The sequence below is a fragment of the Polypterus senegalus genome, chromosome 3 (assembly GCF_016835505.1).
Source record: "Polypterus senegalus isolate Bchr_013 chromosome 3, ASM1683550v1, whole genome shotgun sequence".
In the NCBI taxonomy this organism is placed as follows: domain Eukaryota; kingdom Metazoa; phylum Chordata; class Cladistia; order Polypteriformes; family Polypteridae; genus Polypterus; species Polypterus senegalus.
In genome coordinates this window covers 126,559,357-126,575,546 of record NC_053156.1, presented here as the reverse complement: position 1 = coordinate 126,575,546, position 16,190 = coordinate 126,559,357, and the positions used below count along the sequence as shown (strand labels likewise).

The following is a 16,190-nucleotide window of genomic DNA, read 5'->3' as shown; positions in this document are numbered from 1 at the left end:
CAACTAACTTAGATGTTTTCACTTTCACAAGATCTTGTAGAGCTATTTTCCTGTAACTGTGGGTAAAGGCAAGTCTTTCAAATCTTTTACAGAAACCAACCTGTTGGTTTCACCATTAGTCCAATTTCCTGCTGGAAACACCAAAACTGCAGTGATGGCCAGGTCTTCAATTGGTTTTATCTGGTCTTTAAAGATGAACTGCAGGAGTATTGTGACTTCACTGTTCAGCAATGCTTATACTTGCCTTAGGAACTACTCCATGAGATGCACTCTAATCTCTACCGCTATTGTCACTGCATTCTTCCAAGTAAAGCCGTACTAGTCGATTAAATGCTTTATTTGGACCATATAATTGCTACTAAGATTATTTAAAAAGTTTGTAGACAGTCCTATTGCAGTGCTGATATTTGGATTAAATAAAATAGTCTATTTCAGAATCCAAAACAAAGATAGGTCTTTACAGTGTCTTTGAATTGATAAGATTTGCCAATGTTTAAAAATACTCTTATAATAAAACTCTGGCACTTAAAAAGTCTCAGCGTTCTCTAGATGACACCATATCAGACTTTTGTCCAGTCTCATCTATCCTACTTGGTTAAAAAAATAGTGCTAAGTTCATCCATGGCTCCTGCTCTGTAGAATATAAAGTTTTTGCACTGTCCGAAGACACTAATACAGATTTCAATGTCTATAAGCCTTTTTATCAATGTCCTCTTGATTTGAAATAAAATCAACAATATCATCTGCATTGGCAGTGACTTTTACTGGATTTCCACTACAGAGAAGACTGAAGAGACCAGTGAGCACTTTCTGGAGATTCACCAAGGCAGGCTCCAAGGCCAGAGCATACAGCATCCCTTGACAATGAGCAGCCCTGTTTGTTCAGACACAAAGGAGCACACAAACCACCATTGACCTTGACTATACTGGAAATGAATATATAACAGCTGAAAATACTTAATGAACTGTCCCCCAAACCTAAATGTTTTCAGAGTATTCCACAGATAAAAGTGACTGACTCTATCAAAATTATTATTTTTTTTGCTGTGGCAGTAATATCCCAAATTAAGAAAATATTCTTACAAATGAATGTATTAGATATGCAGTAGCTTTGGTCTGGATGCACCACTTTTACTATTACTGAATGCATAATGTTAGTCAAGGTTTTAGACATCATTTTATAATTTGCGCAGAATAAGGACACATTCTGCCAGTTCTAAATATGGCATGTGTCTCCTTTTTGACAGAAGCGTAATTAATGCACTTCTGCAGCTCTGGGATAATAAGCCAGTTTTACCACTGCACTTAAATACTTGTACAAAATTCTGGCCTACAACATTCCAAAATTATTTGTAAAATTCAAAAATTCTACGAACTTTTCCATTATTCACTTCCTTCACTGTGTTTGAGTTTTATGTCAAGGCAAGCTCTCTGTTCAGCACTGTTGCATGTACTTCAGGAAGCTGGGTTAAGTCTTTTAAACTACCACGTCCTTCAGCAGAAGACAGCTTTTCATAAAACTCCCAGACATCTGTTTTTATCTTGCTCAGGTCCTGTGTCTCTTCACCATTTGTTTACTCACACAGTTTAAGGTTTTACTTTGAGAATATTTTCCCAAGCCCAAAAAAGTATTGTGTCAGTGCATCCATTTGAGCTAACTGCTAAAATCAAGCCGTCACTAGAGTCACTAGGGCATTTGTCTCTAGTAAGTGTAAAAACACAATTTTTGTACCAGTTTTTCATCTGAGCTGACTCCTAACAGCTGCTCTATGCAAGATATTTCACCTTACTATAACAACCTTGTGACATTTGCAGCATACTGTGGTTCTTACTAATCTTCCACCACTGTTGTAACCAGGTGAACTCCTTCTTTGCACCCCTCCAAATTCTCAAAAAATAAACAGCTCTTTAAGTAATTGGTACTGTAGGAGGAGCATATTAAAATGCCAATATGCACTATGCGGTCTTTAGTTATTTGATAAAACTGTACAGACCGTTAGGCTGTGGTCTGAAAATCCAGTGAGGACAATAGAGCACTCTTTAAATATTTCCAGTAGATGCTTAAAAATATAACATCAACCAAGTCTTGGCAGTAAAAAGATCTCACTATCTTTCCCCATGTGTACTGCTTGCTGGCTCCATGTTTATTCCTTTACACACCCACCAGCACCATCTCACCCACTATCCTTCCCCATTCCCATACTATTTCAGGGTTTTCCAATTATTCCTGTTTGTCTGAGGGTCAAAGGTCCAATTAAAATCACAGCCCACTACTACCACCACCCACTTCCTCAGAATCACACTAAATTAAAACATCTGATACTTCTTCTTCTTTTGGCTGCTCCCGTTAGGGGTTGCCACAGTGGATCATCTTCTGTTACACTCATCGCCTGCATGTCCTCTCTCATCACATCCATAAACCTTTGCTTAGACGTTCCTCTTTTTCTCTTACATGGCAGCTCTAAATATCTGATACTGCTGTATAGAAAACAACTTTCTCCCTCCCGTCACTTGGGACATATATATTTATGAATAGCTATTGGTTCATCATTGTAACCTTCTGTTTGAACCCCTTTACAAAACAAAATTGCTACCCATTCCAGTCCCTGCACCACTCCCACTGGTTGGTCTCACTATGTGAGTCTCCTTAAGAAGGTGATTGCTGGCTGTTTCGGGCTATAAACTCAAAGAGAATTAACCCTTTTACTGGGATTACTCCCTCCATAAATATTTACACTTCCCATTTTAAAACTTACCATACTGATTGAATGTATAAAACTACTCAGCACCAAACAAATAGACCACAACAAATACAGTGGAGGGGCGGAGGGATTTCCTAATAAACTATTCCATTATTTTGATTGTTTGGACTTTTTTCTCAATTTACTAGTGATGTTCTTTAATCCCACAAGTTCTTTAGTGGTAAACATTATGGAAATTGACCTATTTACAAAACAAAAGACGCTGATGGAGAGGTGCGAAGGAATTTAAGGTGGGCCGAGATTATGAGTTTTCTTGCAGGCTTCAGGGATTCTAGTGTTAATAAACAGTGGTACATTTAAAACAATCACATCAACAGAGTGACCTGCACAAAATATTAATTTGTAACTACCCCCTTCTCCTCCACTATTGAGGCCAGATTCCCTGAGCTCAAGAGTAAAACAAATAAGCCACTCATTCTGGAAGCTGAATTCATAATTTTGCAACCAACCACCTGACTGACTGCCAGTGCCACCATCTCCAACAGGACAAACTTCTCTAATAGAAATTTTATCCCATGGCGGTGGCTCAAGTTCTCTAGATTTGCAGCCATCCTGGGTGCTGTTGCCGTATGCCACTCAGCATGAAAAAAGCACAAAAACAAAGACAACAGTTAACAGTGCAAAAGAGAAGAGATGAAAATTGAATGGAAAAGAAAAAAGATTTGAAAATGTTCAAAACACTCATTGCACTCCGAGTCCATCTTGACCACTTGCGTCTGAGCAACCACCCAGAATGCACAGCGTCATCAACACAGGAAGGAAGCAGATACATAGATACAGTATAATCTTGCCCAAAGGGAAAATACAGCTTTTTACAGAAATACAAAGCTCAAGAAATATTCTAGCTAAAGACAACAATTCCACATTAAACAAACTCAAGAATTACACAAATAAAAATAAAAGAATAAAAAAACTTCTGGCTTGGCTAGTTATAAGAGAGCAGATCACTTTGAAGCATTATAAAGGAATACTGCTGCAGGTATGGAGCCGACCCAGTAGCTTATGTTAACATAATCAGTGTTGTGGGTTTTCAAGTCTTTATTAGAACTGAGGTGCCTGATTCCTCACACCTTTTCCAGCACTCATTTTAAAAAGTAAAAAAATAATAATTATACATTGATCACTCACCTGTTATAGTATTTTGTTGAAACAATATGTCATTGTTCTCACTTCTACTAATTTTAAATACAAGTTTGCAAACATTGAGGAGATTATTTCCAGTAACGCTGAGCTAAAAGAAAAACGAAAACAAAAATACCACAGTTCACAATTTATCATTACAAAACACAATTAGACTAATATTGTCTTGAAATAAACATACATGCAGATTCTGATCTGATGATAGTGGCATAAAGAAGAATCTTTAAGCTGTCAAACACAAGCATAATGACACTTTTGCAATTGTTCTGATATGGGGGTCATGACATTTAAAACTTCTCTAAAGAAACCTGGTGGCTCTGCAGATTTAATGTGAATTTGTGCAAGGTAAAAACATATAAGAGAAGGTTTCAAAATGATTAGCTGTTGTACGTTTTTTACATTGATATCTTCAGAGTCTTTGAACTGGAATTCAAAAAATATTTCATGCACTGTAAAAGGATTCCAACCAATTGCTGCAATTATCATGACAGCCTGTAGTTTAGAATAATGTTGAAAGTAAACAAAAGTTTATTTTTATTACCATGAAATCTTAATTGGAAAATAATTCATATATATTAATGTTTATGTATTATATCCAAGTTCTTTAAAATGGTTATTGTAATGCCTTTATTTTAGAAAGCAGCTTTAGATTGTGGGTGTGTTTCCTCAGGTGCTCTGATTTCCTGCTCCAGTCCAAAGATTTGCATGTTAAGTGAACAACCATTTCTCAAATGGCCCCAGTATGTTTGCGGAAGTGTGTGTTCTCCCTGTGATGGACTGCAAAACTGTCCAGGTGTGCTGTTCCTGTCTCATGCCCAGTTGTTGCTGGGATACGCTCCAGCTGCCCTATTAACTATGTCCTTGATAATTAGGATAGGAAAACAAATCCATTGGTAAAATTACTTGAGAATACAAGGGCTTCATTTGGTCATATTACACCTTAAATAAGGATTTACAAGCCTTATACTGAAATATTTAGTATTGCAAGACATGTTATCATCTACTTAAACAATCAACATTATTTTAGCATGCCACAACACTGAATTAATAATCAATTTATTACTGCTCTGCACTGATAGTATTTGACTAATAAAAGCAATATAAGGGGCACCTAATCTAAAGTGTTACCCAGTTATTTTCTTACCTTGAAAAAAACTGAGAGCAAGAGGAAAGTGTGGTTAATTATATTTGTATTAATCCATTTTAATAAGAACAAACATACAGTAAAAGTGGCAGAAGCTCTTCAACTCCAAATCTCAAATAAAAAAGTCACAGTTTGATGTGGTTAAAGCTTATGTTGGTGAAAAGAAGTTCTTCCAGTGCATATCAGAGTACCTTGCAAAACTTCACAGGAATTTATATTGCTAATCAACTTATCTAGTACATATTTACTCATTCTAATTATACCATCGCCAAGGAACTCTACCAAGCAAGTGGCCAAGTCCGGCTGCAAAAGGAGGAGGGGGGTTGATCTGCTAAAATAACCAGAACAAGGAAACTAGGGAAACCAGGCTACCGCATGTGCCAGCACTGGAGACCCAGGGTTCTGGTGAAAAATGGATAATTGGCAGAAATAAGAAATTCATTATCCCAAAAATGAAGATTCGAATAGCCGCATGGAGTGTACAAACTGGACATAACATTGGCCAAAAGGAAATCATTGCGTAAGAACTATCGAAATGCAAAGTATCGATTGCAGCATTATCCAGAATGAGACTTACCTAATCTGGGACAACGATCATCCAACTAGTGATGAAACAATGACCATCTTCTACTCAGGGCGTAAGAAACGAGAAGCAGACGTAGGATGCATGGTGGACAGTCGAGCCATCAAAAGTGTAGTCATTTTTCAACCAATATCATGCAAGTCGACAGCACCAGAGGCCAGCGCTGATCAAGCCAAGGATGAATTTTACACATAGCTTCAAAATGTGCTAAACTTGATTCTTATAACCAAGATGACCATTCTGCATGGCAACTTCAACACCCACATCTGCACCGATAGGTCTGGATGGTGAGGCATTGGGTACATTTCAAGATGGAGAAATAAATGATAACATTATGTGCCTGTTGTCCTTTGCCACATCAAAGAACTTGGTTGTAGGAAATAGCATTGCCTAGCACCCACACCAGCTCACATGGTGTAAGCCATCTATCTGGGAAGGATTCAGCCGTATTAGACTTCATTTTGATCAGTTCACAATTCCGGTCATCACTTTAGGATGTATACGCCATGAGGGGACCAGACTGTGGATCCGATTATTACCTTGTCCTGGCCACAGTGTGGTTATACCTTTAATTATTCAAGTGAAAATAATTACCTCAAGCCAAGATTGACTGGTCGCACCTGTTGGACTCCACCTGCAAGCAAGAATTTCAGTTGGCTCTTTCAACCAATTTGCAGCATTGGATCCACTGGACAATGAGAATGCAGAAGAAAAGCAAATATCTGAAACCATCCTGAAATGTGCCAAACTACTGTGCCCCATTACCCGCAGTTGAACGTAACCCTGGATCTCAGACCAATGCCTAGATGTTGTAGCAAAATAAAAATAGGCAAACACTATTGGCAGCTAAACTGTGAGGTTTGTGAGAAGATGAGAGCAGAACGGGAGGCATACTGGAACAAAGTGGCAGTCAACCTGCAGAAAGCAGCATCCAAACATGAGTACTGCACCCTTTACTGCACTCTCAGAACACTGAGGGGCAAGACCAAATCGACCAACAATAACATCAGGAAGATGGACGAATCTTTTGTGAGATCACCAAGCAAACAATTGCAATGGTGGAGGTAATTCTTTCAAAAACTGTACAACTACAACCCACCACAACAACCACCAGCAGCTCCCCGACCTATTAATCCACCTGAGATTCCATTCATTACCAATGAACCAGGAATCAAAAAAGTGGAAGCAGCCATAAAATCGGTGAAAAATTGCAAGGAACCTGGAATGGACCATGTCACTGTAGAGGCAATTAAAGCTGGAGGAGACATTCAACTGCATCAACTCCATACAGTGCTAAAAACTGATCTGGGGCCTCATGTATAAACGGTGCGTACGCACAGAAATGTTGCGTAAGAACTTTTCCACGTTCAAATCGCGATGTATAAAACCTACACTTGGCGTAAAGCCACGCACTTTTCCATGGTACCTCATGCCTTGTTGTACACAAGTTCTCCGCTCGGTTTTGCAAACTGGCGGCACCCAGCGTCAAAGCAATGGTACTGTTCTTGTGTGATTACTCATTATTTTCATTACGCGGCTTTATAAATACACAGAAACAAACCGCATATTGTTTATTAGTGTAATGCATCTGATTGTAATTAACTCGTAACAATATAATGGTCCAGGGAACAGCCATAGTATTCCAAATACCATAACTGCTTTAGCGTTGTTACTCTCACTTCTCCTTCTTCTTCTTTCAGCTCCTCCCATTAGGAGTTGCCAAGGCGGATCATCTTTTTCCATATTACTCTCACTGCATCACTCGGAGTATTTATATCACTGTATCTGAGTGTGAATCACAGCAGCAGCTGATCGGAAAGAGAATTATCGGTATACAGCTTTAAGGACACGCTGTCTCAGCCACGGCCAAACGTTTTAAAGCCTTTCCTGTACAGACCTTGCGGTTCAGAAACAGTTTAATCCCAAGAATTTTAAATGCACTCAATCAATTGCTCCTTGTAGAACGGTTTGTACTTATACAGTAAGTACAATCACCCCACTGTAAACTTGCACTACAGTTATAATATCTCACAACCTGAGCCACTTTATAAAGCGCGTATTTACATATGATGACGATATCATTTTTAAAGTGAAATGTAGCAAAATATGTTTATTAAATTATACACATAAAACTTTAACTTCATTTAAATAATCTATATTCTTCACTGGGAGTGTCGTGAAGGATAGAATAATTAAACATGTACTACGAAGATATTTCAATGTTCTTTAAACGTTTTGAAGAATCGGCGCTAAGCTTACAGATGGCTTAACGTCTATTACAGAGCTGATTGTATGGCGATCGGTTACTTGGGGAAAGAAAAGCACTGACTGCAGTGACGGCTACGCCAATATATATTGAATATAAAACAGAAAGAGAAAATAACAACACAGCTAAAAACGCAGCGACAAATTTCGACAAAAGATAAATGCTTGTCATGAGCACGAGGCTCATGAAACACATGTTTAATAATGTGCTTTAGCTCCTATCATCATGAAAATGATATCACGTATACATCTCAGTATTTTAGTTATTCAGAGAGCTGTAATATCACAAATGTAATGGACTCTGTGTCCAGTTGGAGGAAGAGAGCCAATTTAAGAAGCAAGTAGTGATTCACACACAAAGATCACATACGATTAGAAGATCAAATACAAAACAAAGCATTTAACGTGCTACTTTAATTACGATGTAATTTTGAGAAACTGGTTAATTAAACGATTTTAAGATGAAGTTTATAATGTTCTACTAAATGACAAAATAAACTACGTGATTAAAGTGGAAAATTCGAGATTAAAGTTGACATTTCGTGCTTTTTCCCCACCGTGTGCCTTTTTCCTCTGTACCCTAATAAGCTTTCATATGACACTCAGACAGTGGGCTTACAACTCGGCTTTCCACGGCGACTTTGATATGTGACTTCTTTTTTATTTCCGGCACTGTGCGATTTTGTGAATGTAAGCTTTCAAGTTTCTCCAACACGCTATGTCACTCGATCAACTTCATTTTGTTGATTATACCACGGTTTATTTGAACAAATAGTATGTTTTTCCTTTGCCTCCACTTGGTATTCGCTGAAATTCTTATATTTTCCCCGTGCTTTTCCCATTGTCTTTTCACAGAAGGCTGCGCTTAAGGGCGATTTATATTGATTTGCATATTCAAATAGGCGTAATTCTGGGAGGATTTGGGGCGTTACATAATGCGGCGTGCGGCGTTAGTTTTCACGCTGATCGGGATTTATGTAACGGAAGGACGTGGAAGTTGGAGTACGCACAGATTCCTGCATCTGGATTTTTCTGTGCGTAAGCACATTTCGGCTTTTGTGCTTACGCCATGTTATAGTGCGAGTTCTACGCACGACGTTATACATGAGGCCCCTGGTGTATGGAACAAGAGCCATCTGTGTAGAAGAAAGCAATCATTGTGCCAATCCACATAAAAGGAGACAATCGCAAGTGCAAGAACTATCATGGAATTAACCTCCTCTCTATTATCGGCAAGGTGTCCATGAAGGTTATCCAAACAAGGCTACAGAAACATTGGAAACAAACCAGCAAGGATGTATTTCCTCATAGACAATAATTGTTTTGCCCACTATCAAATCTTGTAAATACAACACCATTGTTATCTCTAACCATGCCCCCTCTGATCATAGAGCTTAAATTACTGCATCCTACATTAGCTGATGAGAACTGTATAGATTTCATATCCAAGCAAACTGATAATTTTCTTGAGACAAATGCATCTCACCAGGTATACTCTGGGAAACTCTGAAGGCATTTTTCAAAAGGACAGATTATTTCATATCTTTCTAACAAAAAAGAAACTGGAAACCAAGAAGGCATCTGAGTTAATCAGCGAAATTACCAAAATAGATCTAGAATACGGCAGGACTCCAATTGAGGCACTTATTAACAGGAAAAGACAGGTTTGCAATCAGAATTTTATCTCTTGACTACTAAAGAAACAGAACAGCTCATCTTTAAATTACGACATCATTATTATGAACATGGAGACCAATAAGATCTTAACCCAACAAATCCACCACAGGAAGTCCACAATGCAATAACAGCAATTACCAACACAGAGACAAAATTATTGACCATAAAAATATAACTTACACATTTAGAGAGTACTATAAATCCTTATATTCCTCTCAGATTAAAGAAGATAAGACACAATTTAATGAGTTTTTCTTATTCATTACAGATACCACAGTTAGGTACTCTTTACCTCTGTACCTTACTTCTGTGGAACTGGATAAACCTCTGACACTTTCAGAATTACTAGATGCTAAAAACTCAATTAAAAATGGAAAAGCACTTGCCCTGATGGCTACCCAGTGGAATTTTATATAAAAAAATTAAAATAGGTTAGCTCCACTATTATTAGCAAAGTTGATAGAGGCTAAAGACAACAAAATTCTACCTTAAACGTTTTGCCAAGCATTAATTACCATCTTTCCTAAGAAAAATCTTTAGATGCAGAAAAAACATTTGATATGGTCTTCACTTTACACAAATTTGTGTTCGGCCCAAACTAATATGCATGGATCAAACTACTTTATACTAGTCCAAAGGCCTCAGTTTGTATTAACAACATTATTTCAGACTACTTCAAACTAGAACGTGGTACTCAACAAGGCTGCCCCTTATCACCTTTGCTCTTTGCAATTCCCATTGAACCACTGGCTGTGTACTTTCGAAATGTATCAGAGCTAATGGGGATTTTCAGAGAAGTACTTGAACAGAAAATTTCACTATATGCAGATGATATGGCACTATATATATCTAACTCATAAAATTCTGTGCCACCAATCATAAAAGCAAAAGCAGATATTCAAAAGATATCCGTGCACAAAATCAATTTGAGTAAAAGTGTGCCTTTTCCAGTGAATTTTCTAGGACACAATATTGGACTGAACACTTTCCCATTTATCTTAGCAGATCAGTTTAAAAATCTAGGTGTGAATATAACAAGTAAATATAAAGCTCTTTTCAACAAAATGAAACTACTGTAGACATAAATACAGGGCTCTAGAGTGCGACCAATTTGGTTGCACGTGCGACCAAATTTCTCAATGGTGCGACTAAAAAAAATCAAAGGTTGCACCGGTGTGACCAGCCGTTCGAGGGGGAAAAAAAACGAAACTCCGTGACTCTTAAAGTCTCCCTGTTGTTCAACAACAGACACACATTAGGCCCATATCGTGGTCTAAACCAATCAGAGATAGTGAAGGGCGGATCCCGCCCCCCCCGATTGGCCGTGGTCCAGATATTCCTGAACGTGTGTGTACGTTTTAAAATGCATGTGATGCAGTCAGACAGAGAGAGGTGAGTAGCCCATCAGGTAAACAGTGGATGTAGCATCGGATTATGAGAGAAGATGAAAAGAACGATTGACAGCTTTTTCGTTAAGAATGTTAAGTTAGGGCCTGATCCGTCCGAAAATCATAACCAATGCTCTGACATGGAGCCATCAACCTCCCAAGTTATAGCAAGCCCTGGTCCGGAGACGGCATTAGATAATGAGCCACATACGATCGAGTCCAAGCCCACTGAAATTAAAAGGGGTAAAGTGTATACATTTCGAAAAGATTGGCTTGACCAGTTTCCCTGGCTAAGATACAGTAAAGCCGATAATATAATGCACTGTATCTTAGGTGCTGATGCACCTAAGAAAAAAACTTAGGCGCACCAGTGCAACCAGTGCAAAAAGTTAGTATAGAGCCCTGTAAATAGATGGTCTACTCTCCGTTTTACATTAGCAGGGAGAATCAACATTGTTAAGATGAACATCCTTCCCAAGCTTCTTTTCCTTTTTCAAAGCATCCCCACATACATTAAGAAGTCATATTTTAAGAAATTAGATTCAATCATAGCCTCATTTATCTGAAATTCAAAACATCCATGCATACAAATACTGTAGCAACTCTTCAACGACAGAAGGGGCCATGGCATTACCTAACTTTATTACTGAGCAGCATTTATACAAGCTATAAGGACCTGGACATCAATGCAAATCAATGAATATACACAAGCCTGGTCTACAATAGAAGTAAAATGTTGCAGTACTTCTTTAAATTCCCTGCTCTGTGTCCCAATTAATAGAAACTATTGTCAATACACTAATAATCCAATTGTGCTTCATTCTTTCAGAATATGGAAGCAATGAAGGAAGCACTTAAGACAGAGAAGCTTTTATCTGTTGTGCCTCTACATGACAACCACCTTTCTCCACCCTCTCAGACATATACAGAATTTAATGGAAAAATTTTTTGGAAAATGTCCAGGATGTACTTTGATAATGTATTTGCATCCTACGAACAAATACACTTCAAATTTAACTTCTCATCAACACAACTCTTTCACTACTTTCAAGCTAGAAACTTTGCTAAACAGAACCTGCCCAATTTTCCTCACCTCCCACCTAGATTATTTCCGGAAGAAATATTGATCAGTCTCAGACTCAGATAGCATCTCTACTATCTATAAAAATATTTTAAAGTCCTTTCCTTTCAAAAACCCCAGGGTACATTGGAGAAAAGATCTGTCTCTTAGTATTCAGAAAAGGAGTAGAAGGCAGCCATGTACAGAATACACTCTAGCTCCACATTATTCAACTTAATTTTTTTTATCGAATGCATTTATCTAATTTAAAATTGTCCAAAATGTATCCAGGGCAAGATTCAGCCTGTGAACATTGTAATCTAGCTCCAGCCTCAATGGGCCACAACAACATTTTGAACAAAAAAATTTAATGCACATCAGACAGCCTTGGTGTCACAATCACTTTAAACCCATTAACGGCTTTGTTTAGTGTACTCCCAGACAGGCTAAAAGTGGAGAATGACAAACAAACTGTAATTGCCTTTACCTCACGACTAGCATGTAGACTTATCTTGCTCAACTGGAAGAATCCCTCCCCATCACTTTCAAGTCAGAGGGTAAGTGATGCTCTATATTACTGGAAATTGGAAATATCAAATTCTCACTTACAGGATCTATTCAAAATGTTTTTAAAATATGGCAGGATTTCATTAATAACATTTTAGAATAAGCTTCCATTACAAGGAAAAGGATACTCTTCCTTTCTTGCTGCTTAAAAGAGTAGCTTTGGATATTGGCTCTCCTCTCTTTCTTTTGGTTGGGGGTTGAATTTTGCTTTATTAAGTTTGATATGATTGTAAGGAATGTTATCAGCTTCTAATTATAATCAATAAAAAAGTTTGACATTTCAGATATAAATGTTTATACATAAGGTGGGGTGAAATGGTAGCACGACCTGCACCCTGTATAACTGTACTTCTTTATGAAGTGTCTCCTAGGAAATAAGGCTTGCCATACATATACAGGTATTACTTTATTATTAATACTCAGAATTCTCTATTGCCACATCCCAAGACTTTTTTTATTTTAAAGTCCTATTTGTTTTAATTTAACTTCACACTGTAAACCTCCGACTATAAATATAACATAAGGTCATGTCTCTTGCAAAAATTCTCCGTTGACTCTATATTTATGGAGTATATTATGTTGATCATACAACATATACAGAGTATAGGAGTCAAGTGGAGGACTTTGTTTCTTGGTGCAGAAAGAATTGTCTGCAACTAAACATCAGCAAAACAAAGGAACTGGTTACTGACTTTCGTAGCGGAGTGGATGTAGAGGTGTTGTGCTCCTTAAAAGTATTTGGGGGTCTACATGAATGACAGGTTGCACTGGTCTCCTAACACAGAGTAAATATATATGAACGGGAACAGCAATCTCAACCTCTCCACAGGAAACTGTGTTCCTTTAATGTTGGTAGTGACATTCTTCATATCTTCTACAACTGTGTGAATTTCCATGCAGTGGTGTGCTGGGCATGTATTAAAACAAAACTAAGAGCCATTATGGACAAGGCTGCACATCATCTCCATGACACACCAACACTACAGTAGTACTTTCACTCAACTTTAGTAGTACTTTCAATCAACTAGTACTTATTCAGCATAAGTGTGTCAGGAAAAGCTACTGGGGCTACTTTATTCCAACAGCAATATGCCTGCCTAATGCCGTACTGTGAATGTGACTTCGAAGTCAAACATTTTTCTTCCTTTTTCAGTGATTCTGGTGTCTGTTTAGACTGTAATGTGTAAGTATGCATGTGTATATTTATTTATTTAAACAGTTTCTGCAAATAGCCAAGTTTCCCCCTGGGTACAAATAAAGTTCTATCTATCTAAGGTTTAATGCTACTTTATATACTAAATATATTAAAATACCTTTCTTAAGGTGAGTAGCTAGCTGACTGTAGAAGCAGCGATAAAGAATTATTTACCCAAAAGTTGTTTTATTGCCGGTAAATATTTCACAAAATGTGGAGAGAAAGCAAGATGATATGACACAATACCTAATAAGGTGGCAGAAGTCAAACTTAGAGCCTTCCATGCCCTTGGAAAAGTTGAGCAGTTTCTCCAGAGACAAAGGAAGTAGAAGTTATCATTGACTGTACCATCTGAGTGGTTCTGTTTTCAGCAGGAATGAACCTCCTGGTCAAATTAGTAGACACCAAGATGGGATGCAGTACTGGCAAGCAAGATTTAACAGACAGCAACTGGAGTATTTATGGAAGATTTAACTGTAATGGAGAGTAATAGCTAACTTATAGGTTGATAATGTTTTTTTTTTCATGTCTAACAATATCTAAATTATTTAACCTTCCAGGGAAGTTGGATAAGCCACTTGTTGCTTGGGCACATTTATGACCCTACTAGATCAGATACAAATTTTTTAAGCGTTGTTCTGGGTTATGTAATTTGTAGTGGAGAGGTTGAAGTCTTTGCAAAGAGGACAAGTTTTAGAAGCACAAGTACTCATTTCCCTTCCAGGAACACATCCTTAGGGAATATAGGTGGTCAGGGATGGGAAGAAGGCTGGTGGTTGAACCAGGACATGAACAGGTTTGTGTTGGCTGGCAGCTACAGTGGGGCAGAGGTTAAGGTGACTAAGCTGTGATGAAAACCATTGGTAAATACTGCATCCCCACTCACACAAAAGGTGTGTCAAGGGCTGGATAAATTACTGATGTTGTTAAACCCCTGCTCAAGAAAAATAAATCTCGACTCCTCTGTTTTTTAAACTTTTAGACCTATTTGTAACCTGCCATTCTTAATTAAAATTCCAGAAAAGGCAGTCATTATGCAGCTAAATAATCACTTGAATAAACATGCTATTCTTAATAAGTTTCAGTCAGGTTTTAGAGCAAATCACAGTACAGAAATTGACTGCACTGGTTAAAGTAGTAAATGACTTACAGGTTAATGCGGACAGGGGCTGTTAATCTGTTCTCATCCTCTTAGATCTGAGTGCCACATTTGATACCATTGATAACAACATTCTTATAAATTGCCTTAGTCAGTGGGTGGGCCTCTCTGGCAGTGTCTTAAATTGGTTTGAGTCTTACTTAACAGGTAGAAAAACTTTGTTAGTTGTGGTAATTATAATTCGAAGACACATGATATTCTGTATGGTGTTCCACATCCTGGGTCCACTGCTCTTTTCGATCTACATGATTGCATTAGGTCAGATTATCTCAAGGCATAATGCGAGCTACCACAGCTATGCTGATGAGATACAACCGTATTCATCAACAGCACCTGATGACTCAGACTCTCTTGGTTCACTGACCCAATGTCTTACTTTTGTTTGTGAGTGGATGAGTAGTAATTTTCCCAAACTAAACAAGGAGAAAACAGAAATCTTAATTATTGGCAAAATGGATATAGTGATGGAAATTAAAAATAAAAGGCTTAAAAGTCAAGATAGAGGTAAAGAATTTAGGGGTAATTATTGACTCTGAGCTAAATTTTAGATCACATATTAATCAGATTACTAGGACAGCATTTTTCACTTAAGAAATATATGAAAGGTTAGATCCCTTATAAGTTTGCAAGATGCTGAAAAAATAGTTTACACTTTTGTTTTTAGTCAAGAAGATTACTGTAACACACTCCTTTGAGGAGGTGCCTGTCGTGGCGGCAATCCCGAACCCGCTGGTGGACACCGGGCGGTGAGGGATGCCGTCAAGCTGAAGAAGAGTCCTATAGGACTTTTTGTCCTGTGGGTCTCTGGAGGCAGCTGATAGGTACCGCAGGCCAAGCGAACGCGGCTTCGGTTGTTGCTGAGGCAAAACTCGGGCATGGGAGGAGTTTGGAGAGGCCATGGAGAACGACTTCGGACGGCTTCGAGGAGATTCTGGTCCACCGTCCGGCGCCTCAGGAGGGGAAGCAGTGCAGTGTCAACACCGTATATGGTGGGGATGGTGCGCTGCTGACCTCACTCGGGACGCTAGGGTCGGTGGGAGGAGTACTTCAAGACCTCCTCAATCCCACTAACATGCCTTCCATGAGGAAGCAGAGCCTGGGGACTCTGAGGTGGGCTCTCCCATCTCTGGGACTGAAGTCACTGAGGTGGTTAAAAACTCCTTGGTGGCAGGGCCCCGGGTGGATGAGATACCGGAGTTCCTTAAGGCTCTGGATGTTGTAGGACTGTCTTGGTTGACACGTCTCTGCAA

At 38.4% G+C, this 16,190-nt stretch overlaps 1 protein-coding gene across 1 annotated transcript in view; it reads right to left on the bottom strand.

The window, feature by feature from the left end:
- armc2 (armadillo repeat containing 2) overlaps positions 1 to 16,190 on the bottom strand; it is a 190,101-nt gene that overhangs the window by 85,948 nt on the left and 87,963 nt on the right. The window contains exon 11 of the mRNA XM_039747898.1: positions 3,891 to 3,993. Within this exon, the coding sequence (XP_039603832.1) occupies positions 3,891 to 3,993 (103 nt within the window). The remainder of the gene's footprint in view (positions 1 to 3,890; positions 3,994 to 16,190) is intronic.